This window comes from Dasypus novemcinctus, chromosome 5 (assembly GCF_030445035.2).
Source record: "Dasypus novemcinctus isolate mDasNov1 chromosome 5, mDasNov1.1.hap2, whole genome shotgun sequence".
Classification (NCBI taxonomy): Eukaryota; Metazoa; Chordata; class Mammalia; order Cingulata; family Dasypodidae; genus Dasypus; species Dasypus novemcinctus.
The window spans coordinates 155,008,557-155,035,115 of record NC_080677.1 but is presented as its reverse complement, the minus strand read 5'-3'; the positions used below and the strand labels follow the sequence as shown (position 1 = coordinate 155,035,115).

The window sequence follows — 26,559 nt, the reverse complement described above, 5'->3', positions numbered from 1 at the left end:
ATCCCTGGTCTCTCCTTGCTCCTAAGAAACAAAGGAACTGACCAGTCACTTCAAAATTGTGTCTCGGGTACTTAGGTGGTTCCACTGCAGATCTATTGAATGAGAAGCTTAAGGGGAAGAGCCCAGAGGCTGGGTGTTTCTTTTAAAGCTTCACAAGCGATCTGTTGAATGTTTATAATTGGGAACTACTGTTCTAAAGGATTGATCATCCGAGGTCTTTCGGCAGCATTTTTTAAATTTCATATCCCAACAACGGGTGTCCTCCAGCCACTGCAGTCCCCAGGATCTGCTTCCAACACGCACCCCTTCACTTGGCTGACTTCGCTTGTGCTGCTGGGCTTAGCCATGAGCCACCCCACCCAGGTACTTGTGCTCCTCCCTCAGGCCTCGGAACTGGCAACTCTAATCCAGACCAAGAGGGAGCTCGGTTGTAGAGCCACTTACATCCAGACGATCGAAGAAGGAATTAATACACACACCCACGCCGCCAAAGACTTCTGGAAGCTCCTGGGTGGTCAGACCAGTTACCAGTGTAAGCCTTGACTCTCCTCTCTTTTCCCTGCTTCACTTCTTTAAGCTGGACACTTCCCAACGTCAGGGCAACACCTTCCTTTTGTTCTTATCCAAAGCTGCTGGGGACCCAAAAGAAGACGAGTTGTATGAAACAGCCATAATAGAAACGAACTGCATTTACCGCTTGATGGATGACAAGCTCGTGCCTGACGACGACTACTGGGGGAAGATACCCAAGTGCTCCCTTCTGCAGCCGAAAGAGGTACGGGGAGCGGGCTCTGCCCTCAGCGAGCAGGTATGCGCAAAGCACCCGCAGGGCGCGCCCAGTGAAGTAAGTAGGAAGTGCCCAAGAACGGCCTGCCAGTGTTGACGCTAACTGTAGAGCACTTACAGCTTTTTAAAAGGATAGTCATTTGTGATGTCAAGCCATCTCAAATACTAAGCTAAAATCCAACATGTTGTTCAGAGGTGGCATAGGCCATTGATGGCTTTCCTTTTGTATTTTAATCAAAATGTGACTGTTACTTAGGCCTTTCTCTTGATTTTTATATGAACCATTTTTTTTCCTTCCTTAAGTCTCAGGAATAATAGATGCATGTATATATAATGTGTGGAGTTGCCAAGTAATGTACTGGTTTCTTCCTCACATCAATAAATATGTACTAAACACATATATATCTAGTACTGTTATATATTCTAAGTATTGAGAAAAAGGTAAAAGATACAAAAGGACCTTAAATTTAATTGGGTAGGAGACTACTAGAATCTAAAGCTAGATTGTATACTACAGGCTAAATATAACATGGGCATTCGTATATTGAAAAAAAGAAATTGACTTGAGGGGATCATTTTTAAAGAGAACGTGAAATTGAGCCTAGCCTTGGAGTTAAGTAGAATTTTGATTGGGAAATGAAGGGGAAAATTAGTCCAGAAAGAAAGAGTAGGACAGACCAAAGACATGGAGGTAAGGAATAGCATTACATTCACACACTCCTTCAGCCAGCATTTAGTAAATCCCCACTGTTTGCTTAGGTATGCAGTGGTATCAGCCCTCAGGCTCTGGGAATTGTAGAGCCATTGGATCTTGAGCCCCTGGCCTGTAGGAAGTGACCTCCGTGTATTAGTGGAGTGAATGAATGAACTAATGAGGAGGAGGGAAGAAAGGATAGGAAGATGCACTGAACTCTTCTCTGAGTTGAAAACTCTAAGTGGTGTGCATTCAGAGGGGACGTTGGGCACACAGGACAGCCAGGAGGGACTCTGCGGGGCAGAGTGGGAGGGCACTGAGGGCCAGCTGGTCAGATCTTGGGCCCTTTCTGGTTTCTACTGGTTGCTCCCCCTGTATTTGTGTCATTGCCCAGCTGACTCAGTTTCTCTAGAGGCCCCAAATCAACCCTGAGCATACCCTTGAAGTCCAAAGCTCCTTTGTACCATTTTCCCAGGTGCTGGTGTTTGATTTTGGTAGTGAAGTGTACGTGTGGCATGGAAAAGAGGTCACGTTAGCACAACGAAAAATAGCATTTCAGCTGGCAAAGCACTTATGGAACGGAACCTTTGACTACGAGAATTGCGACATCAATCCGCTGGATCCTGGAGAGTGTAACCCGCTAATTCCCAGGTACCCCCGCGGCCTGTCGATGGGGTCATGTTTACCCGTGGGAGCCGATTCCCTAAGCGTGCCTCAGCTCTTATTGTCGTCATTTGCTTTTGCTCTGTGTACGTTTTAGCTTCCATGAATGATTACATATTGCAAGTTATGAATATTCACATAGAAGGGCCTTTCTTTTGCTTTTAACAAACTCATACAGAAACATGGATTTTGCTATCTTAGTGAAGAGATTGTTCCCACCTGTAGCTTTGCAGGTGCAGTCGTGGCAGATGAACAGCAGTTGTTTAAACAGGTTACATGCTGCTCTGAAAAACTTCCCAGGATCTGGAATTCAGCTACTGATCTGGGATGCCAAGGCCACAGGGTCCTTTTAATTTCCTACGTTCTGAGCGTAGCCCTGGGATTCCAGGCTTTATTGTTTGTTTGGCAGTAGATGATTTTTATATACAAAGGACTGTCGTCGTTTTTCCTAACTCCAGAAAAAAGGAACCTTTTAAATTATGTGTGTCATATAATCCAGGTAATAGGTTAGAAATGACCTAGGTGATTCTATGTGTGCCATGTGATCTAGGTAAGAAGTGTTTTTAAAAGCTATGTGTCAAGCTGCAGTCTAGGTAATAGGTTAGAAGTAAATCCAACCAACAGCATAGGATATCGGGCATCACAGAACTACATTGGAATGTTTTCTATTGAACTAGTATACAAATTTCAACTCCTGCCTAATTTCATGTTTTAAAATCCAATTTATTGATTGTATTATGAAATAATTATCAGTATAGAAACAATTAAAAATTATGTCAATGGAAGTGAAGATTTTTTAAATCCTTACAAGTGCACACTTAACACAATTAGTACCATAACCACCAGTGTTTTAAGGACTGAAGTTAAAGCTAAAAAGAATATTTTAATTGATACGGTAGAAAAAAATAATGCTGAAGCATCAGATCTCTATGATAGACAGTTTATGTTTAACAGGGGTATGATCACAGACTTTAAAGTAGATGAGCATCTAAGCCATTGGTTTTCACCATCCCTGAGATCAGACTCACCTGAGGAGCTTTAAAAAAAACAATCCATGTGCCAGGCCAGCCCCCAGAGATTTGCTTTCAGCTTGTATGGAGTGTGGCTTATGTGTCAGTATATTTTTTAAGTGCCCCCAGGGATTTAAAGGTGAGCCAAGATTGAGCAATCAGCCCTTCTTAACAGAGAAGTGATGATGTCACTCTGGACAAGTGTGACAGTCGCAATGGCGGGAGAGAAGCACACCCACCTCCACTCCTAGTACCAAGCCCTTCCACAGCAACCTGCTGCCTCACTTGCTCACTTGGCTTCAAAACACAAAAGATACATTTCCAAAGCTGAAGCCAAGGACTCTCTTTACAGTCGTCTGTACAGGTGTGCACAGTAAAGTCAAAGACAGTCAGACAGATGTTTTCTAATAAAAACCACAGCCTCGCCAGGTAGTCCTGGATTTTCCATAGTTGCCAATCTTTGGTTCCCTAAGGCCTGCTAGAACACTTGTCAGCAGTGCTTCACAAAGGATTGGCTGGGAAGGGTGGGAAACCCCCGCACGTATCCTCAGCGCTGCGCCCTCCACAGCATGGAATCCCGAGTGCCACCTCTTTCTTTCTAAGTCACCTGTCTTCCCAGCGTGATTTCAAATTCTAAAATCCTGAGACAGTGTGAGACCTCCCAGTTGGGCTGTGCCACTCTCTCTGCCCATTGTCATGCCCAGTGGCCCAGAAATAAATATTTTAAAAACACATTTTGTGATATATGAAAATGTATTCATTTTAGCAACACAGGAGAATGTCAGTTCACTGGAGAGCTTTGTTGTTGATAAAGGAGAATTCAGGACAGGCCATTAATCACCAGGAACGCTGAGAGCCCTGTCTCAGTCCACCAGGCTGCTGTGACAAATCCCAGGGACTAGGTGGGCGTAAGCAGCAGGCACTAGCTCACTCATGGTTTTGGAGGCTGGCAGTCCAAATCCAACGCGTCAGCAGTGCTGTGCTTTCTCCCAGTCTGCAGCATCTGGCGCTGGCTCGCCGAGTCCTGGGGGCTCCTGGCTGGAGGTTCTGCCTCCATCACTTGGCCACCTCTCTCTCCTGTGTCTGCTCCTCTGGTGTCTGGCTTTTCCCTGTGACCCTCTGTAACTGACAGTGTCTAGAAATGCCTCCAGTAATCGGGACTAAGGCCCACGCGGCTTCTGTTGGCCACCCCTTAACGCCAGCAGCACCTTGCAGAGGTCCCTTTGCACTGGGTTTGCACCTGAGGCCAACAGCATGCCTCTGGCGGGGCACAGTGGAAGTAAACCGTTCCTTCTCTAGACCATGCGTGTGTTTCTTTCAGCAGCGGCACGTGTTTGCTCTGTTGATAGATTTCATTCCTTTGTCTTCCCCGGGCCCAATCTCTGCTCCTTTTCTGTCTCCACCCCTTGGGGTGTCCTTGCTGCAGGAAAGGACAGGGGCGACCGGACTGGGCAATATTTGGGAGACTTACTGAGCACAATGAGACTATTTTGTTCAAAGAAAAGTTTCTTGATTGGACGGAACTGAAGAGGCCCAATGAGAGGAATGCCAGCGAGCTCGGCCAGCAGAAGGTATTCCGGGAGACCATCCTCTGTACTCGGGGTTTTGTCTGGGTCCCCACAAAAGTGGCCTTGAAGCCTTCCCAGGGGGTGCTGGTAAAACAGCAGGTTTTCCCTTTGGCTTCTCACCCAGGAGGTGAAAATAGCCCTGTCTGTCCTCCTGTCCCAGCCGCGAGCCGGGTTTCTGGGCCTCCCACTGGTGTCGTGGGGAATGGGTGTCTCGGAGCTCCCCGAGACTCTCCCCGAAGTGCAGATGCCACAGTCCGACAGGCGTGCGGGGTGAAAGCGTGTGCAGGTGAAACAGTGTCGAGAGGGACGAGAAAATGCTCTAGAAATAGAGGCGACCGCACCGACCCGTTTCTGTCCCCCTGCAGGAGGACCCCAGGGCCGAAGCCAAGCCGTATGACGTGACGCGGATGGTGCCGGTGCCCCCGGCCACGGCCGGCACCATCCTGGACGGGGTGAACGTGGGCCGAGGCTACGGCCTGGTGGAGGGTGACGACCGGAGGCACTTTGAGATTGCCAGCATGGCCGTGGATGTCTGGCATATCCTGGAATTCGACTACAGCCGGCTCCCCAAGCAGAGCATCGGGCAGTTCCACGAGGGGGACGCCTATGTGGTCAAGTGGAAGTACATGGTGAGCACCGCAGGTTAGTGAGGGCCGTGCCGTCCCCGAGCTGCGGGAGGCTCCGGGGCCGGGCTGGGGCTCCCCGACTTCCTGCCAGATGGGCCCCCCCCTCCCCGCGGGCCCAGCTCCTCTGGGGCCCCACTGGCCAAACCTTGCAGGCTAAAAGAAGAAGGGGAGAACGGCCACCCAGCTGGCACTGCTCCCCCTGTGATGTCTTCTTCTCTAGCACCCTCACGCCCACCCCCGCGCCCCTTCCCAGAGGTTTTCTGTGAAAGTGACGATTTGCTTCCCAGTGATATTGACCACGTGCTGCTTGCTTCATAGTCATTAAGTAAATCGTACCTGGATGAATTAGTCATTAAGTAAAGCGTACCTGGATGAATTAAAACCAAAACCGAATGGTGAAGGGAAACTCTAGTAAATGCACACACAAAATACATTAAAAATCAAGGAGGAAGTTTCCTCCAAGGCCGGCCGCTCTGGCCGCGGGGCTAGATGTGGTAGAGCAAACGCATGGTGAGAGCTGTGCACGTCCCTGTCGATGGAACAGCCTTTATAACAAAAACCTTCACAGTGGACTTCTCCCTCCAGACATGGAGAGGACAGCAGGGGGCCGCTGCCCAAAAGCAGCGGGTGCCCACTCTTCCGTCCTCCCCACCCTTTCAGGAGAGCTTTGGCACCGCAGCTCTGTATGCCATCGAGGCTGCCCCCAAGAGCCCCTGGAAACAAGCAGTCATCCGCCAATTTATAATCCTTTGTTTTCTCTCCTGTTTGATCAAAAATAAGTCTGCTGGGCGGCAGAGGGGAAGGGGAAGAGAGAAAAGAAGTCTATTAATCAGCCTACAACATTTACTGAGCACCTGCTCTGTACGACACTTAGCGGGGCGCAGTGAATACATGACACCCTGCCTTCAAGCAGCTTGTGGTCTAAAGGGCAAGAGCAGTAAGAGGTCAGGAGCTCGTGCCTCTGAGGAGGCAAGAATCCCAACTGGGTCTGTCAGTGAGCGGGAAAAGCCGGGAAGCCAAGGCCTGGCCAGCAGTGGGCGGGGCAAGGGGTCCTGGGCGCACGCCATCCACACGGCGGGCAGGAGGCTGCCGGGCTGGACCTGCCCCTGCCCACCCCACGCCAAGGTGCCACCCGTGTGCCCGGACCTCCCTGCCCTCTCTAGACATGCTCCTTCCCACGTCCCGCAGGAGCAGAGGGGGCACGGCTAGACCCAGCCCCTCCGCCTCTCAGCCCCAGGCTGGCCTCAGTGGAGCCGGGGTGGGCAGGCGGCAGCGGCGAACCTGGACGTGGGCCAGGCCGGGAGTTTGGTGACAAGAACGCAGGAGCCCAGTTCCCAGAGCCCCAGAGAAGGTCCACACCGACCCAGCGGCAGGGGTGACTCGAGCTTGTGCCACCCTAACTTGGAAGGTGCCGGGCAGCTGAAGTGGCCCCTGAGCAGGAAGGAGGAGGAAGCTCCAGGCCTGGGGGCCGACCCGGCAGCTCAAGGCCTCTCCTTCTAGGGGAGTGGGTTTCGGACAAGGACCCCTGGGTGGTTGGGTTCCTTCAGCTGCAGCGCATTTCCCAGCCTCTTCGTCTCTGGGGAAATCAGAAGAGCCCTGTGCCCTGGCCTGAAGGCGGCCCTGTGCTCCGTGCAAAGTCCGCAGGCTGGAGCCTTTCAGCGTGAACTTCAGGCTTCTCATCTGGGAAGCAGGGCTTGCCTTGCGCAGCTCCCAGAGGGCGCCGGGCCTGGAGGGGCTGGAGAAAGCCCTGCTGAGGTTCTCCAAACAGCATAATTACTGTGTTTAACTTGAGGATAAGCTCCCTCGGATCTACCACAAAATCATCCCAGCTCCTGGAGTCACCGTGCTGGACACTGATGGCCTCTCAGCGCTCTGATCTGATGCACAGTTGGCAGCTGAAGTCATAAGCGGGGCTGCCAGTTGGCAGTGGAGACAACAATAGGCTGTTTAACTTTGGGAGTGGGGGAAGTGAAAACTTAAAGGAACAACCTCTGAAAGCAATGGTAACCATTCTTAAAGCATAGAAAGGAGCCATGTGGCGGCGGTCTTGGCCCAGCAGTTAGGGCGTCCATCTACCACATGGGAGGTCCGCGGTTCAAACCCTGGGCCTCCTTGACCCGTGTGGAGCTGGCCCATGCACAGCACTGATGCACGCAAGGAGTGCAGCACCACGCAGGGGTGTCCCCCACGTAGGGGAGCCCCACGTGCAAGGAGTGCACCCCATAAGGAGAGCCGCCCAGCACGAAAGAAAGTGCAGCCTGCCCAGGAATGGTGCCGCTCACACAGAGAGCTGACACAACAAGATGACACAACAAGAAGAAACAGAGATTCCCGTGCCACTGACAACAATAGAAGCGGACAAAGAAGACACAGCAAATAGACACAGAGAACAAACAACTGGGGTGGGGGGAGAGGGGAGAGAAATAAATAAATAATAAATAAATAAAAGAAAGGAGCCACGTGCTTTGTAAAAGGAGACCACAGGGCTTCAGGGTTTGCAACATAGCGGTTTTCTTACCTTAGCTGTTAGTTATGAGAAAGTAGGAATGGTGAGTGAATGGCTGGATGAAATTATATTAAAGCAAATTAATTAAAAACAATAAACCTGAAATTTCCAAGACCTGCAGAGACTATTTACTTAGCAGCCCATCAAAATCATGATTTGACCCGGGCAAGTGCTTTCTGGATTTCTTTCCAATACCCACAACGCGCAGCTCACAGCCAGATCCCCAGTATCTTTACGAGGAAAGTGACAACTTTGAAGAAGTCCAGCTGTGGAGAATTAAATTAGAGCAGGGCGCATGCAACTCTAGGCCTTCCCTCTGGGAGCAGAAAAGCACGGGCCGTGGCATTTGCGGTCCCCGGAGCTGTCCCTGGAGGGCTGGCCAGTGGCGCCGCGACTCCGGGGCCGGCTCAACTGAAGCAGCAGCTGCAGCAGCTCATCCCCGCTGACCCCGCTGGCCACAAGGGAAGGGAGCGGTGGTGGCCAGAGAAGGGGCAGGGGCCAGCGGCCAGTGGTCTCCCCAGTGACATCCAGGTGCTGCAGGACGGGCCACTTGTTGGACTGCCCCACATGCGGCTGGGCCAAGCCAGTGCTCAGTAAAGCGCTCCCGGTGCAGGGCCGCTGACCACGAGCACCTCCTCACACCGCCGTTTGCTGTTTTTCCTAAACCGAGAACGATTCGCTGCAAACTCTCAAAAGTGTCCTGTGGGCGTGAGGCCTCAGTGCTTTACTGGGGTCTAAAGAGGCTGTAAAGAAATGAAGTTGCGTTTTGTAGGCTCAAATGTGAGGATCTTGAGGAAATGAGTGAACAAAACTGTTTCATGAAATATTTTTAAATAAATGCCATTCTGTTGTAGGTATACGTCCTCAAGTCTGCTTTAGAAAGTTAGGATGTAAGAGGTGGCTATTTGGGCATGAATGTGCCTTTACACAATGTATTTAAAGGCTAACGAATATTAAGGTATATATCAACTGTTCCGATCCAGTTTGAGCATATCATTCCCCAGCACTAGTTGAGGCTCCTAATTTTCATTACTTTGAAGAATGGGATCGCTAACTTCAGGCAAGTTTTTGTTCCTTAAATTAGCAGAAACTTCCACTGAATGGCTTTCAAATTAATTGGGGATTGGTATGTAATCTATTCATGCCCTGTTCCTCTTTTACTTTGTGCACTTAAAAATACACAAACCTGCCCAGTTCAGATCCTCAGTAGATGGCACTAAAGGCTGTGCTTATGCAAAATATTTTGAGAAATTATCGTCATCTTTTATGAAAACTGTTTTCTACAGTATTTGGCTAACACAGGACCAAAAAATTAAATAAATATGGCCTCTGACCTCCTAAGAACTTAAAACGAGTGGGTTTTCTTTCTTCTTATCTTCAAACCGCAATACAACTGTGGTTTTGAAAATGGAATCAGAATTAAGACAAACTGGGGGAACGTGGAACTAGAGAAATCAAAGCTATTTTAAATAGTTTTTAATGTGCATGGACGTTCTGACCACCTGTGATCTCCCAGTGTTGATCCCACACACTGGGACCGCCCGGGCCCTGGAGTCGGGAATCTGGCCTCCTGACCCTCGGCCCAGAAGGCTCCACTGCCGAGTCACTGGGACCCAGTGTCACCCATCTCCAAAGACCTGCCCTCCACAGAAGTCCATTGGCCTCCATCCGCACTGAGTCCCATCCCCCTGCCTGCTCTCTCGGCATTGACCATGTTCATCTCTTCCTTTATTGTCCATCTCCCCCAACTAGAATGCCAGCAGGGACCATCTGTGTAAACCCCAGCTTTCCAAAAGAGTAAGTGCTCAGTAAATAATCGTCGAAGGAATGGATGAGGGCAATTGAGAGTTAAACACATCCCTGAAGTTAGAGATTTTGAGGACTGAAATCCTGTAAGATGACCGTTTGCCCAATTAACTTTCCACGGCTGCTCTTCAGAGCCAGCAGCTGGCGTTTGCGCTGCGTGTGCCGCTCATGTTTACTGAGCGCCGACGAGGGCAGCCAGGCAGGAAGGGTAATCAGCTCTTGATCCTGGCTACAACCCTGTGACAGACATTATTGAAATCCCAGATTATTTTATGAAAGTGATACATTAGCAGTTTATTGGTGCCATTTCTGACAGAACTTGGAAACGTCTCCATTTTCTTTTTTTACTGGAAGAGTTCTAAGTGTCTAAATGTTTTCCTTCGTGCTTAAAGCTGGCCCAGCTGTTGTTTTCAATATCTCTTCTCCACCGGCTAGTCTTTCGCCAAAGGATGGCGTGAGTCGGAAAAGGAGCGTCTCTTTGTGAGGCGTGGGCCCTGCTCTCACTGCCACATTTTTCCTTTGTCCCGCACTTGAAGGGCCTGTCACCCTCCTCCAAGATGGACAGGCGTTTTTCTTAGAGTTCAGATCAGTGTTCTCTTGTTGGAGGCTCTGGGTCCCTTACCTGGAAGGAAGGTGGTTTTTCTCTTCTCTGGTACCCAGAGGTATATTCCTGCGGTTTGTGAGTGATTGCTCCTCAGCCCGGTGTCCTGAAGCTATTTCTTCACCATTTGTCCTCGTAGACCCGGAGAACTGAAATTGCCCTTTCTTTCCTCTTGCTTTGGTTTGCCAGCAGCTCCCCTCATCCTCTGCTCTGCTGTTCGTTTGCAGTGGGAAGTCGACAGAAGGGAGAGCATTCGGCGAGGGTGGCCGGCAAAGAGAAGTGTGTCTACTTCTTCTGGCAAGGCCGGCACTCAACTGTGAGCGAGAAGGGGACGTCGGCTCTGATGACGGTGGAGCTGGATGAAGAAAGAGGCGCCCAGGTACACCTTCCGGGGCCCGTGGTTGCGCTGCCTCCTCCCTAACCGCCCGATTCCAGTGAACAAAGGCAAGGGTTGTCCAAAGCACTTTGAGCCCTGATCTGGCTTCTCCAGAGAGCAGTCTGTGCTGGACTTCATCTCTCTACCGCTCGGCCAGGTAGATCCCGCAGCTGAAGGCTGACTTTAAACACAATGTTGTACCTGTAAATAGTAAGTCCACAAGCAAGTACAAATGGCCAGTGGGTAAGTTTTTAAGTTTCCACCTAACTAAAAATAAAAAGATTTTAAATTGGTGCCATTTTCCACTTCTCAAGTTGGTAGAGATATTCAAAAGGGTCGATCCGGGATTGGCAAGGGCGCAGTCGGGTGGTACCCTTGTGTGCCTCTGTGGAGAAGTGTCAGTTGGTACAGCCCTTCTGAAAGCAGTTTTGACTCAAGAATCTTAAAATGCATATGACTTTCAATCAGTTATTTCAGTTTCACAAATCTAAGGATATATCAGAAATTATTGGGAAAATTGAGGATTCTTACATAGTCTGTGTTCCTCCCAGCAGCCCGAGTGATTTTTCTGGAACATAATCAGATTGTGTCACTGCTTTACCCTCCATCATATTTAGATGACAATCTAAATACCCCTCCAGTGGTCTCCAGGACCCCCGTGGTCTTCCCAGACCCCCTCTTCCACCTCCTCCTCCCCTCTGCATCTGCCCCAGCCACTCCGACCACATTGCCTTCTTGCCCTTCCTCAGACTTACTTCGTCCCACCTGCCCCAGGGCCTTTGCACCATTTCCCCTAGATCCATACACAACTCTTAGCCTCATACGATGCAGGTTCCTCTTCAGACGTTGCTTCCCTATTATATCCAAATCCCTCCCCATCTCCCCAACAGTCTCATCCATTTTCTGTGCCTTGTTTCCATAGCACCTACTGCTAGGTAAGACTATATAGCTATGTTGTGTGCTCATCCATTATCCACCTTCCCCCTGCAAGCACGAGAGGGGCAGTGGGTGTCCCCTCATTTTAACCCCAGTGCCTGCATCAGGCTGGAAATGTATACTTGTTTGGCAAACATCTCTTCTTAACATCTGGGTTATCCCTGTCTTGTGTCCTATTCTATAGTACCAGTAATGAAGAGTTCACTCTGGGCTTCTGGAGAGCATAACACCATGTTCAAATATTTTTGCTGTCCTAGATGAATGGTTAGCCATAGCATTGAGGAAAGAGAAAAGAGGAATTTTCTCCAGAAATAGATCAGTGCTCTCTCAGCCTTCCAAAGCTCTAAGAACAAATCACTTTCCCTAAAAAATATTTAAACGCATCTTTTCTACCAGACTATATTGTAAAAATAGTTTTAAGCAGTAATTACATTTTAATTTTTTTCTAACAGTGGGTGGTTTCAACTACCCTTTGTTTTTTGGGAAAAGCTGTGCTGCTTCTCTTTGGAGGATCAGGAATGAATATGTTTTATTCATGCCTTCAGAATCATCCAGAGAGTTCTGAGCTTTAACCCCTCTAGTTTGAGCATTACTTTTTTGTACCAGCACAACAGATGGAAAATCGTGTTAGACATACAAAACTGCCACAAAATGGCCCTTGGCTATGCGAAATGGGGCCTCAGGGAGAAATGCTGACTCCCTCGTGCTCCCACCCTCCGGGCTCAATAGACAGTCTCCTCTTCAAGGGAAAACTTTGTCTTGCCCAAGCGAGAGTTAGGTGAATCGCCCTAGTCCTGAGCTGCTCGCGCCTGATAGGAGAGCCACGTTCGCGGGCAAGGGAGAGGCCACGTGTGTCAGCTCATCCCTCTGTGAGGAGACTCCTGGGATGGTTGCAAATGACAGCATTTTTCCCCAGAATCGCCACGTCAGTGATTGGTCGTTCTCATTGCCGACACTTGTGTTTGATGAAAAATGTGCTTAAATCCCTCATGGCACACTGATACCATGGAATACCCTTAAACCATCAACTCTCAGGTTTTGAAAGGACATTTGATGACCTAGAAAAACACTGAAGGAGAAATCAGGTGTAGAGCAACATTAAACAACAGTCCTATTTTTGGTTAGAAAAAAAATGTATACCTGAAAAATATTTTTTTATTAACTTTTTTTTTATTTTTAAAGACGCTTTAGGTTACATAAATGCTACATTAAAAATGTAAGGGATTCCCATATGCCCCACTCCCTCTCCCTCCCACCCTCCCCACATTAACAACATCTTTCATTAGTGTGGTACATTTGTTACAATTGATGAACACATATGGAAGCATTGTTACTAACCATGGACTATAGTTTACATTGTAGTTTACACTCTGTCCCACACAATTTTGTAAGTTATGACAAAATATACAATGGCCTGTATCGGTCACTGCAGTGTCATGCAGGACAAATCCAAAGTCCTGAAAATATTCCCATTACACCTATTTTTCCCTCTTCCATCCCTCAGAACCTCTGGTAGTCACTGCCATCAATAATAAAGTTCTTCTATGGCCAGAATGATAGTAAGTCTATAAAAGAATAATAATGTCTATTTTAGTCCATTGTTCGTTCCCCAATCTTTAGGATTGAGGGATAGTGATGCCCACCCTGTTTTTAAGTGAGAAGGGGCATAGATCCCATGGGCAGATGGATGGAACTCTCTTGCTTGCAGTTGCACACCTCTCTGTTCCTTGGGATGGGCATTGTCCATCATCATCTCCTTGTCAGTTGTCCTGAGTGAGTCCAATGAACTGGAGAGTAGGTGTTACAACTCTGCTGAAATTCAGGGCTCAACTGGCACATGGACAGACCAAAGATTTAAGGCTCTGGGACATATATTTATCAAGTATAGTGCTAATTATGGGTTCAAATAAAAGGGGCAGAAAAGCCATGTGTAGAGAACCTATAAATGAGTCTTAAGTCTGTTAAACTGGGGAGCATAAATTCCTAAGAAAGGCCTGCTGATAGGGTGCCAATTCCTGAGCTGTCTGCCTTGCTTACAGTTTCTGGATGTCTCTAGAGCCCTCAGGAGCCCCACTCTTGGAGGCACTGTTTACTGTGGCAGTCAAGGAGAGCTGCTGAGCCATGCATCAGCGTAACCTCTGGAATGACCTCCCGACTCACTTTGAAATCACCGAGTCATAAAAATTCAACTGTATTTACCATTTCCCCCTTTTGGTCAAGCTCTTACCTGAAAATTGAAAAATACTTGGAGGCTTATGCACTTGAAATTTAGTAGTCGTTACCTGTAGATTCTAGTATTATCATTGGCTGTTGTTTGTATTCTTTGATCGTTTTCAAATTTTCTATCATAGTCTTGTGCTATGTTTATGATTTTGAACATCCAATAAGTGTTATCTTTTTCCAATGTCTTCTGCTTTAGGTCCAGGTGCTTCAGGGAAAGGAGCCCCCGTGTTTCCTGCAGTGTTTCCAGGGAGGCATGGTGGTGCACTCGGGGAGACGAGAAGAAGAAGAAGAAAACACGCAGAGTAAATCACTTTTACTGTTGGAATTAGATTGTTTTTCTCTCTCCCGTAAGGTATTTTTATAGCCAAGGGGGCTTCCAGAAAGTCTTTCTTCATATGGCTGTGGCTTTCCCCCTGAAAGCCTCCTGACATTTGCCTTATAAATCAGCTTTATGAGGCGCTCGAAACCCCCTGGCGCTCACCTCAGGATCCAGCTTTGCATCAGGAGCCCGGGCGATTACTTCACGTTTAACTGAAACCTCCCTTGGATCTGCTGGTATAAATCATGAGATGTTTGTTGACCAGCATCCAGCAACTAAAATCTTAACTTTCGGGCCTGTTAGAGAACACCTGTTACACGACTTAACCAGGTCATACATTTTTGTAAAATTCGGTTTTCGGCTCTGTTCGCTTTTGGCAGCCTGCTTCCGACTCCAAAAGGATTTGCCTTTTGGAGGGCGGGAAAGGCGGCCCCGCCACGGGTCAGCCTGCCTTCCTGCCGCGGCCAGGCCTGCGCCGCGCACGCTGTGGAGTGGCAGGTTCCCGGCGTCCGTCCTAACTCTGTGCCGCTGGCGCCCCCTGCAGGTGAGTGGAGGCTGTACTGCGTCCGAGGAGAGGTTCCCGTGGAAGGGAATTTGCTGGAAGTTGCGTGCCACTGTAGCAGCCTGAGGTCCAGGACGTCCATGGTGGTTCTCAACGTCAATAAAGCCCTCATTTACCTGTGGCACGGATGCAAAGCACAAGCCCACACGAAGGAGGTGGGAAGGACGGCGGCAAATAAAATAAAGGAACAGTGAGTATCGTGTCCCCGGAACAAAGGCTCCAGCCCAAGGGGCCTCCTAGGGGACCCCATGATTTATGGGGGTGCAGGCAGGTTAAGGTGAAGGGATTTCCAAGGGTCCCGGGGGAAACCCCTGTGTGCTTAAAGTGACCTCAGCCAGGGATGGCTATAAATGCTGCCAGCCAACTCCAAACCCCCAGGCGCGAGCCTTGCTGAGGATTTACCTGCTCACATAAGCCACACTGTCCAAGTATTTTTCAGGTATACATTTTTTTTTTCCTAAAAGACAGGGTGGAGGGCAAGGGAAATGACTCCAGCTGGTACTTTATTTTCTTTATAGGCACAATGCAGCTGTTGAATTACAAAGTTTGGGGTCCTTTGATATTGAAGGATATTCAGATACGTTTAGGGATTCAGAGTTCTCGCTCTGACAGAGCCCTGGAGCGTTGACAAGAGTTTGTCAGGTCACCACCGGGGTCAGGCTGGGAAGCTGCTCCTGAAGGCAGCACACCAGGCTGCCCAGGGGCTGCACTTCCTCCTCCAGGCGGGCGCCCACGGCCAGCCCCTGGAACGGATAAGGCACGTCATGGCACAGCACAGTAAGGAACTCAGGAAGTGAACCCGAGGCCAGGGAAGTCAGGCCGAGGTGTGCCGCCACGTCCTCGGCACTCCTGTGGGGTGGCCTGCACGGGACGCTCTGCCCTTCCCAGAAGCCATGCAGAGTGGGAATCACAGCCATCAGAGGAACCCCATCCACAGACCCGGGGGCACCTCACAGCGTCCCGGCTGTGCACCAGCCGAGTGTGGTTTGGTAAACGCCGTCTCTGGGCGCCACGGCAGTGCAGCCTGGACGTGCTGCCCCGTGGTTGCCATGGCATGTGGCACTGCATGGGGAGGTCCTCGAGGAACATGGGGGCAGCGGACCACCCAGCAGGCACAGATCCAGAGCAGAGGGTCTCATCAATGCAGCAGCCTTCAGGCGAGGCACGGGGGTGCGGGGGACAGCCAGCAAAGTGCAGGGAGGGACTCAGAGGCACCTGGGGATTTTTCCCTCTTCTTTATTTTCTTTTAAATCTTACATTCAAAAAATGTAAGAGGTCCCCGTATACCCCCCACCCCCCTCACCCCACTCCTCCCACATCAACAGCCTCTTTCATCATCGTGAGACATTCATTGCATTTGGTGAAGACATTTGGGAGCGCTGCTGCACCACATGGATAATGGTTTACATTGTAGTTTACACTCTCCCCCAGTCCACCCAGTGGGCCATGGCAGGACATACAATGTCCAGCATCTGTCCCTGCAGCACCACCCGGGACAACTCCAAGTCCTGAAAATGCCCCCACATCACATCTCTTCTTCCCTCTCCCTACCCTCAGCAGCTACCGTGGCCACTTTCTCCACCTCAGTTCTACAATTTCTTCCATTACCAATCACAATAGTTCCCCAGCAGAACACCAGTAAGTCCACTCTTTCACTCACCCGGTAATTCCTGGGCCCCTGCTTTGGGCCAAGGCCCGGGTTAGGGACTATGGGCTTAGCAGTAAGCGCGTGCAGGTCTCTGTCCTCCTGAGGCTTACATTCTAGCTGCAGAGGACAAGTAGCATCCAGCGTGCAGCGCGATGTGGAAACATATATCATTGTCACCCCCCAGTCAGGTGACCGGACATCCCTCCCCAGGCAGGGCCAGGGAGCAAACGCCCCTTGCCCGCATGCGCCCTGAGGAGCACGTTGCACTCATTTAGGAGGTGGAAGAGAAGCGGTGCACCAGTGTAGTTGTCATCCGGAATCCCGGGCAACCCGCCCTGTCCCCGCAGGTGCCCCCTGGAAGCGGGACTGCACAGCAGCAGCAAGGTCACCATACACGAGTGCGAGGAGGGGACCGAGCCCCTGGGCTTCTGGGACGCGCTGGGGCGGCGAGACAGGAAAGCCTACGACTGCATGCTGCAAGGTGAGCGGCGCGGGGGCCCGCCCTCCCCCTCGCTCCTGCACCTGCGGGGCCCACACGCAGGAAGCCAGACCCAGGCGGTCTTCTCGGAGGCTGTAAGGAGTGTATGTGATTCCTCGGGCTGCAAATTTTCTAAAACATCAGTGGGTGTCATAAAAGAGGTCCTGGTGACGGCAGTTGAGAGTTAAAAAGGAATAAAGCTCCTTCCTCCCGGGAAAAGGGATACGGCTCCGTGGGAGAGATGGCGTGTGTGGCGCCTTATAAGGCGGTAGAGCTGGAAGAGAGAGCACAGGATGCCAGACGAGCAGTGCCACAGTTTGCTGCTGGCTTTTCTTAAAACACAGATACACATAAGGAGAAAAGCTAGTGATTACGAAGCAGGAGCAATGAGCCTGGCACTAAGAACCTTCAAGTATTAACTCATTTAATCCACACAACCCAGCACTTAACCAGCTTTACAAATGAGGAAACTGAGGCACGAGAGTTTTCACCTTGCCCAAAGTGCTTTTTAGAAACCGTTATTTGCTTTTTAGAAACCGTTATTTCGCTTTTGAAACATAATACATGTTGATGACAGAAAATGTGTGAAAGAGACAAGTTTTTAAAAAAAAGAAAATCAGGGTAGGGGGTGTAGCTCAGGAGCTGAGCACCTCCTTCCCATGTTCCATGTACAAGGTCCTAAGTTCAATCCCTGGTACCTCCTTTGAAAAAAGAACAAAAGAAAGAATATCAGACACTTACAATCACACTTCTCAGAGGTCACCAGAATTAACATTTCTCTATGGTATATATACGTATCTATTTTTTTAAATAAAATCTGGGTCATATTATACCTACTGTTTTGTAACCTGCTTTCCCCCTTTATTTACTGTTTTCCCAAGTTGTTGATATTTTGATTTTTAATGGCCGCAGGGTGTATACAGTGAACATACCTCTACTTAGCCAGTCTCCTGTGGTTAGAGTCTTGAGTCGTTCCCAGTTTCTCATTATTATGTAATAATGCAGTTGTAAACAATTTTCAAAGTAACTGTCTGCATTCATTCCTAATGACGATAGATTCCTAGATATGGAACTGCTGTGTTAAAGTTCTAAAACTCTTATGGTCCCCCCCGAAAATTAGCACCAAGTTTCATTCTCACCGGCAATATTCAGAAGTGTAACATACATTTCCCAGCTTAATCATAAACTCAGAGCACCATCTTGTTCTCGTCACTAAATTGCTGAGGACACTGACATTTGAACGTTGTTTTAAATTAGAATTACTGGAAAACACATACATCTATTTTAGCCACTTGTATCTCTCCTTTGGTGAATGTTTTATTGTGCCTTTTAGATGCTCTTCCTAAGGTGTTTATCTTTTCCTTACTATATTCCTTCGTGTATTAAAGATATCAGCAAATTGCTATATATTACTATTTCCCCTTTTAGTTAATTGCCTCTTCATTCTGTTCCATTTTTGCCTACAATGTAATGTTTCATTTTTATGCAGTGAACACATAAGTCTCTTCCCTTTCAATGACTTCTTCTGTTATGATTTAAAAAGCCTTCCCCGCCTACCAACCTAGATAAAACCTACCGATTTTTCTTCTCATTCTTTATTTCATGTTTTACATTAATTCTTCAGCCTATCTGAAACGTACTTCGATGTGCATTTTGTCTTTAGCTTTGTTCTCTTTTCTTTCAAAGATCCTGGAAATTTTAACTTCACACCCCGCCTGTTCATCCTCAGCAGTTCCTCTGGAGACTTCTCGGCCACGGAGTTCATATACCCCGCCCGAGACCCCTCTGTGGTCAACTCTATGCCCTTCCTGCAGGAAGACCTGTACAGCGCACCTCAGCCAGGTGAGGCTGCGCAGGCCGGGCAGCGGAAGGCGCGCCTTCTTATCTTACCTTAGCATTTATTAAGCGGTTTCTATTTGCCAAGGATCTCTGCCAAAACACTTCCTATACTAACCGCTACCCCAAAAGGAAGATGGCATCCACATGCCATGGTCAAAGCATGAGGCTCGGCTACTTAACCTGCCCACAGGTGTCAGGGACTGGCCCGTGCCCGCGTGTCCGTAGGAGCAGGATTCACTGTAGCCGGAAGACGGAAAGAGCCCAAATGTCCGTCCACAGGTGAATGGATAAACAAATTGTGGTGTAGCCATTCAGTGGGTCCCAGTCAGCCACACGAAGGAGTGACGTGCTGACACGCACTACGACGTGGCTACACCTCAAAAACGTGACGCTGAGTGGACGAAGCCGGACGCAGAAGGGCCACCATTGCTTGATTCTATTTATATGAAGTACCCACAGTCTGTAAATCCGTAACAGCAGCAGTCACAGCAAAATCATTTGCTGGGCAGCCATAGCCAGGAGCAGCCTGTGGGCACCTGTGGTGCGCTCTCCAGGGTTTGGTTTGGTTTGGTTTATTTAATATGATAAACTTTATTTTTGAAGAGGTTGTAGATGACAGAAGAGTGACACCGAGAGTGTAAGGCATTCCCTTACACCCCTCCCCTTCCCCATCTCCAGTTTCAAGCACGCTCTTTGGAGGTGAGCCTGCATGCCTCGCGGTGGCACCTGTGTCCTCTCCTCTCTCCCCCCCAGCTCCGCCCCGGCGGTCCTGGGAAGGGCCCCGCAGCCTACAGCTGAAGGAGGCAAAGGAGAAGCAAGCAAAGATGCATGCTCCGCCGATGCCCCACACTGCCCACAGGCTTCTCCTGCTCGAACTTTCTAAGGACTGAGTTGTGGAGCAGGTGGAGCTCAGTGGTTGAGTGCCAGCTTTCCCCAGTACCTCCTAAAAAAAGGAAAACAGCAAATGGACTGAGTTGTCAGGGGCACCCGCAGTTTGTCCCTGGTCCCTGAATTTACCCCCCCAAAGGGAATTTCCCTGCTGCTGCCCTTGTCAAAGGAGAGAAGGAGGGGGAACCTCCACTTTGGAGAGACGTGGCCAGGAAGTGCCAGAGAGGCCCCAGCTGTCTGTCTGTCCTTGCCCCCCAGCGCTCTTCCTGGTGGACAACCACCACGAGGTGTACCTCTGGCAAGGCTGGTGGCCCATCGAGAACAAGATCGCCGGCTCCGCCCGCATCCGCTGGGCCTCGGACCGCAAGAGCGCCATGGAGACGGTGCTCCAGTACTGCAAAGGTGAGCCAGGCTCCTGCCGAGAGGAGGCTGCCCCCGCCGCCGCCAGGCTGGACCCCCGGGCAGCCGCCAAGGTGGGGCCCAGCCCCCAGCCCGTCCTTCCCGCAGCCCTCTCCTTCTGCGTGAGTCAGACAGCGTTGCTACAACTGGGCAGACGGACGGGGGGATCATGTTCCCCTTAGCTTTTTGAGGTTTATTCATTTCTGAGGTTAGCAGCTTCTCGGCTGCCAGCGTGAATGAGAATGAGTTTTTCTCTTCCATAGTCTGAGCCCATCTCTCTCATTCTGCCAAGGTTAAAGGCTGCACGGCGGAAAGCCCTGAGCTGCGAAAAACCCTTTTGCACTCAGGACCCATCATACAGAGAAAGGGGACTCCACCGCAGGGCGTCATCTGCAGGCAGCACTGCCCTGTCGGACTAGAAATGGCCTTAACGTGGCTTGAAAAGCAAATCGGAACCTTTTTCTCATTTGTTGTTATTTTTAGTATCGTCTCTGAAAAGCAAGATCCTTGGTAAATTCCTGGCTTCTTACTATACCGTCCACCTGAAGTCTCTGGTCTTTTCAGATACAACGAGGAGGCCAGTAATTAAGCTAGCTGAATTTTTAGGTTTCTTTGACACTTCTGATTGCACTGAGTGATATTACAGGGGTCTCTTCTCGCAGAGTTCCATAGTAATAAATAGCTGTTCCTGCAAAAGTGGACTAGGCAGGCGCTCTCATCAGGCTGTGCGGTCCGTGTTGAACTGGGTCCTGCCATGAGGAAACCAGAGGAATCCCCGGGGGTGGACTCGGAAGCCCCACACAGGCTTTCCTCCCTTCCTGGGGCCCAGACATGAGAAGGCGTCCACACTTCAGGTTCAGTGTCACCGTTAGCGACCTGGAGAAAATTAACCCATTTTGGGAAGTCACCCAGTGGTTGCTGTAAACACCGGCTCACTTCCCCTTTAAGCATGAAGGTCAAGAGCTCTGAAGCAGGGAAATCAGTGGAGACGGAGGCGTGGCGTGCTAACACTTGCCTTCTGTGGAGTTACAGGGAAAAACCTCAAGAAGCCACCGCCCAAGTCCTACCTGATCCACGCGGGGCTGGAGCCGCTGACGTTCACCAACATGTTTCCGGGCTGGGAGCACCGGGAGGACATCGCCGAGATCTCCGAGATGGTGAGCAGGGACCCCCGCCCCTGGCCAGGCCAGGAGACAAGCACCCGACTGCATTAAAAAGCAAAACAGTTTTTCCCTTTGGCACCTCTTTATATAGAATTCGCTTAGGAAGAGAAAAGGCCTAGGCGGACAACAATTAAAGTATTTTGGTAATTTCCTACATATGATGCTCAAATTTTAAAATTTTACAAGCAGAGATGAATTCCTGGCTTTGAGGAGGATAGGTAGATAAGAACTGGTATCTCAATATTCTGTTAGCTGAAAACCTGTTGCTTCATATTCCAGGTCCACCTAAGACACAACAAAAGTCTCATATTTTACCCATTAACTTTGTGTAGTGGACACAAAATGAATTTGGTGAATTAATATTTTCACATAACTAAATGAATGAATGTATTGAGAATCGCCTGGACTATCTCATTAATATTGTCTTCTGTGAAACCACCTGCTATAACCACAGGGAACTTTTGTCATAAGCTCTATTTACCAAAATGTGTGAGTCACCAGAATATCATGAAAAGAGGATGCTACCACAGTGTGTCAGGCAGGGTTCCCTAGGGAAACAGAACTGGCAGGAGATAGAATAGCAGTTGTCTCATGTGACTGTGGGGACGGCAAGTCCAGATTGCATGGGGCAGGCCAGAAGCTGGGAACTTGTTTTGTGAATTCCCCAGGAGAAGCTGGCTCACTGGGTCGAGATGGAACGTGCCCCTTCTGGCTGCCGAAATCATCACTCCTCCCTTTAAAGCCTTCAGCTGATTGGATGCAACATCCCTCATTGCAGGAGGCAAGCTCCTCAGTTGACTGTAGATGCCATCAGCCTTAGATGCAATCAACTTACTGATGATTCTGGAAATATCGTCACAGTAGCAAATAGGCCAGTGCTTGCTTGACCAAACAACTGGACCATAACCTGGCCAAGTTGACACATGAACACATCACACACAGCTCTCTAGAATGTCTTTGTTTATGAGTTAACGTTTCTAGCAATAGCAATCCAAGGGTTTGGGGTCTGGAAGGGGATGGATTTATTTGGTTTGGGTTTTTTGTTTTGTTTTATTTTGTTAATTTTTTAAAGCTATTTAGATTGTGCAAACGTCACATAAAAAGTAAAGGGTATTCCCATATGCCCCACTCCCCACACCTCACACATTTTCTCACATTAACAACATCTTTAATAGTGAGGTACAGTCATTGCAATTGATGAACACATTTCAGAGCGATTGCCACTAAGTGTGGATTATAGTTTACAGCATAGTTTATACACACTCCCACCCAATTCTGTAGGTTATGGCAAGATTTATAATGGCCTGTATCTGTCATTGCAATGCCATTCAGGACAATTCCCAAGTCCCAAAAATGCCCTGTAGACTTTGGGTTGTGTTGCTGTGTAGGAGTGCTGTTTTTGGGGGGGTAAATGAGATTAGTGTATTGAAAGGAGGTCTGAATAATTTTAAACAAAAGTCCTGGTCAGCGCTCCCTGACAGTGGACAGAGCCCGCTTCGTAGCACACGCAGGCTGCTGACCCAGACCAGCTCTCTTTAGCCAGTCGCGTCCCATCTACAGCAGAAGGGGGCACAGCCGGAGGGAAAAGGTACTGTTCGCCATAAACCTGCGGTCAGCGTAACCTAAAGGCTGCAGGGATTACAAATACTTTTTGTCATCCCATTCAGTCTGAATTCAGGGATGTAAACTGCATCGATTTTCTGAATTCACTGCAGGTGAGTTGGAGGTCTGCAGCAGGCTGTATAATTTTTGGGGCCTTCGGACAGTGGACAGTGCCTGGCTTCCACGCCAACCAATCATAATAATTCACATTTACTGAAAACTCAACACCGGATCCGGCAGTGCTCCAAGCACTTTACATGATTTTCTCATTATTTTTCACAACAGTCCCTTAAGAGTCATCTTCTTGTGCCCATTTTACTGCTGAAGGCACTGAGGCACAGAGTGACTCGTCCAGAGTCTCAGAGGTAACAGGTGGAAGAGCCGGAGTCAGGTGCAGGCTGCTCGGGCAGGCCTTTTTATCGCCACTCTGCCCCAGAATTCTGCTGGAGCTCAGCGGCAGCCCTCTCATTCCTCGCCCATCCACCCCGTCTGGGGTCCCCAGTTGAATGGAGGAAGACAGAGGTACTCCGAATGACATGTTCCAGATTAAATGAGCACCGTGATTAAAAAATAAAAAAAAATAAGAGCTTGATTCTGGAACGCTCTAGATGCCTTCTCTCTCTTTTTATTTTATTTTTTTCCTGCTGTGGGTTAAGACTTGGGGTGGGGAAGAGGCACGATTTCTTTTGAGCTTAATTATTTTTAAATATTTTAAAGCAAATTCCATTATTCGAGTGCTTGTGATGGTCAGACTTCAAAGTAAATAATCTTCTCCAGTCAACACGGCTGTTCCCGAAACCGTTCTTCCAAGGCAGCCCTGAGAACGGGGTTTATCTTCCACTTGGTGGCGGGGAATTCAGGCACTGGGAGGGACTACAGGGCTCAGAGAAGCTCCCGCACATTTCAGAGCCTCCCCTTCCTCACCCGTGAGGTGCAGGGAGGAGCCCCTGCCTCTCTGCTCTGCTGGGATGGGACAGGGCTCTCTTCCTTGCCGGCACTTGATCCCACATTCCCAGCTTGGGACAGCTCCTCTCCCCCTCTCCTCCACTCTAGGATACGGAAGTTTCCAACCAGATCACCCTGGTGGAAGATGTCCTAGCCAGGCTGTGTAAGACCATTTATCCGCTGGCTGACCTCCTAGCCCGGCCTCTCCCCGAAGGGGTTGATCCTCTAAAGCTTGAAATTTATCTGACCGACGAAGACTTTGAGGTAAGCGTTTCGCGGGGGTGGCGGGGGGCGACTGAGCGGCATGCCTGGTCCACGCACTCACCCCGCGGCGCCTGCTGCCTCCTTCAGTTTGCACTAGACATGACCAGAGCGGAGTACAACGCGCTGCCCTCCTGGAAGCAGGTCAACCTCAAGAAGGCCAAAGGTCTCTTCTGAGCATCCAGCCCATGGCTGGGAGAGAGGACGGGCGAGTCCCTGCCAGGACCGTTGGGCCAGGAAAATGGTATCGGTGTTTTTTTTTGGAGGGGGAGACTGGTATTTTTTTAAAATATAGGTATATTTTTAATCAGCCTTTCAAAACCTGAAGTTATTAGCCCTGTCCACCTGTCCTGCAGTTGTGCATTTTGTAAATGTTTCAGAGAACTCTTGGGAAACCTTTCAGCAACTCAGCAGGTGATGTGAATAAAGGATCTTTGATGTGCACTTAAGCAGTGGTTCCTCAGCAACCAACCTGTCCTCTTATCCCAGCTGGGGGTTGCCTATTTTTTTTTGAAGCAGTTCTCTTTATAAAGTGTTATTTTGATAGTTTGTGAATTCTAAAATATATATATATATTTATATATACACCATATAAATCGCATATGTATTTTACAAAGCAGTATGTATTCATTCACTTTCAAGATCTCTTTGGTGTCAAAACAATATTAAAAAGTAGATGGAGTTGCTTCTGTTGAATTAGCTCTCCCACCGAAATGTATCTTGACACACGTTCAGAAACGTTTCCTTCAGCTTTAGATCTGACTTGTTCTGAGTGCTGCCACAGGTGCTAAAATGAACAAAGAATCTGTATGTAATGGCGTGGACTCTTACAAATCCATGCGGATCCACCTTTCTACCTTAATAGAGCCCCAAAAATGTATAGTGCCTTGTTTTTATGTACAGTTTATATACAGAAAAGTTTGGTCTGCATTTTCAATGATGGTTTGGAACATTATCTACAGTTTTACTCTAAAATAATAGAAATAAAAACATCTCAATTTCTAATACCTGTTGTAAACATGACACATGTCTCTTGGGCTATAGGACTCCAAAATAAAAGCTTCAGAATAAACTCAAAATTAATTGACTGGTTTACCTTGACTTCCAAGCATGTTCCTTTCTAAAAAACAATATTTTTTTGTGAACCGATATTCCAGCATTAAAGATTAACTGCTCTAATTTTGGTTTTCATTTAGGGAAAGACTTTAGGCAAAGTAATAAGGTTAAATAGATACTGGTCCCTAAAATTCGTCCTAGGTACCAGCCTGAAGACGTACTTTTGCAAATCGTCATTCATTCTACAGAGAAGCTCTTTATGCTGCAGCTGTCATTACTACCTCTCAAAGCCAGGGTCTCGGTGCCTTTCTTTTTTTTTAATTGAATATATAAGGCATTTAGAAAACATAGAAATGAGTTGGAAAACTCTTCACAAGCCTTATTTGTTCTTAAAATTGCACATCTGTGGCTTTGAACACATTCCACAGGCCTAGTGAGTCATCACCCTCCCCCTCTTTCCTGGTCTCAGTTTGACGTAGAGAATACCAGCCCGTCTGCCGGAAGCCTCCTGACGTCATTATGGGTCTCCATCCGGGGCTGCACCAGACGCATGTCAGACAGGCACTGAGACTTCCAGCCTCCGTTCCCTCTTTTCGGGGAAAGGAGACAATACTAGCTGCCCTGCCTGCATCGTGGGATCCCAGGTGAGGATCAAGTGGAAGCTCTTTGAAAATGATCAAGTACTAGATCCAGGCCAGTATTCTCATGATCATTACAATAGAAACATGAGAGCATGAGCGTTGACAGAATGTAGTCAGGCACCTAGAAACTGTAGATAAAACCCAAACAAGGAGCACTCTCCAAAGACGCAAAAGGCGAGAGGGCTAACGGTGCATGTTCCATAATCTGTGTGGAAAGAGGAGCAGGGAAATGGCCAGTTGCTAGTGAAAGCAGGAAAGGAGGCAGGGCTGCCTGCATCTGTGAGAAGTTAAAAAAATAAAATATATTTAGAGACATTGCCTACATTCTTAGATAAAAGTAAAGCTACCTATGTTCCTACGGTAACTTCCACTGAAAAGTTGGCTTTAGTTAATACAATAGTTGTCATTAGCAGAATTCATTACTATGGGATTGTCCCAAAGTGCTTTAAAATAGTATATATCTACTACTGTGAAATGGCCCCCAATTTGTTCCACCAGTCTATTTCCCACCTCTTTTTGTAAATAGGGCACCCCAGTCTTGTACCTGTCACCTCTTCTTCTCGGAGTCGTTTCCCCGCGTCCTTCCTGCTTATAGAACTAGATCCTTTCTTAGATGGTTTTTCTACCATAACTGCTACTTCCAACCATTACATGCTAAGAAAGGATCTAGCCTAAAAACTTGAATTGCTAAACCTTAACTCAGCTAATTAAGCTGTACCCACCCTGCAGGCCTCTCCCCATAGCCGCTTCAAAAGCAAACCACTCTGGCGAGCTGTGGTGAACTCGGTGAATATGAGCCGTTCCTGAGGAGTGGAACAATCTTCTCTCCTTGTCCCTCTTGGGATGTTCCCCAGGTTAAAGAAAGGAAAGCCTTTCCAGGAGCCCACCTCTTTCTCTCTTTGTTTTAAAATTTCTGCCCTTCTTTTAGAGCTTGCATTTTTGACAATGGGAGATGTATTCCAG

At 48.5% G+C, this 26,559-nt stretch overlaps 1 protein-coding gene across 17 annotated transcripts in view; it reads left to right on the top strand.

The window, feature by feature from the left end:
- The window catches only part of SVIL (supervillin), a 235,390-nt gene extending 210,412 nt beyond the window's left edge, over positions 1-24,978 (top strand). For all 17 annotated transcript variants that reach the window (XM_071215467.1, XM_071215465.1, XM_071215466.1 and 14 more), the window contains 14 exons: positions 385-532; positions 630-775; positions 1,956-2,131; positions 4,580-4,724; positions 5,087-5,363; positions 10,488-10,639; positions 13,992-14,097; positions 14,659-14,866; positions 16,672-16,805; positions 18,489-18,644; positions 19,788-19,931; positions 20,961-21,085; positions 23,747-23,902; positions 23,990-24,978. In XM_071215467.1, coding sequence (XP_071071568.1) covers positions 385-532; positions 630-775; positions 1,956-2,131; positions 4,580-4,724; positions 5,087-5,363; positions 10,488-10,639; positions 13,992-14,097; positions 14,659-14,866; positions 16,672-16,805; positions 18,489-18,644; positions 19,788-19,931; positions 20,961-21,085; positions 23,747-23,902; positions 23,990-24,076 — 2,160 coding nt within the window. In that variant the 3' untranslated portion in view covers positions 24,077-24,978. The remainder of the gene's footprint in view (positions 1-384; positions 533-629; positions 776-1,955; positions 2,132-4,579; positions 4,725-5,086; positions 5,364-10,487; positions 10,640-13,991; positions 14,098-14,658; positions 14,867-16,671; positions 16,806-18,488; positions 18,645-19,787; positions 19,932-20,960; positions 21,086-23,746; positions 23,903-23,989) is intronic.
- Positions 24,979-26,559: the final 1,581 nt, after the last annotated feature.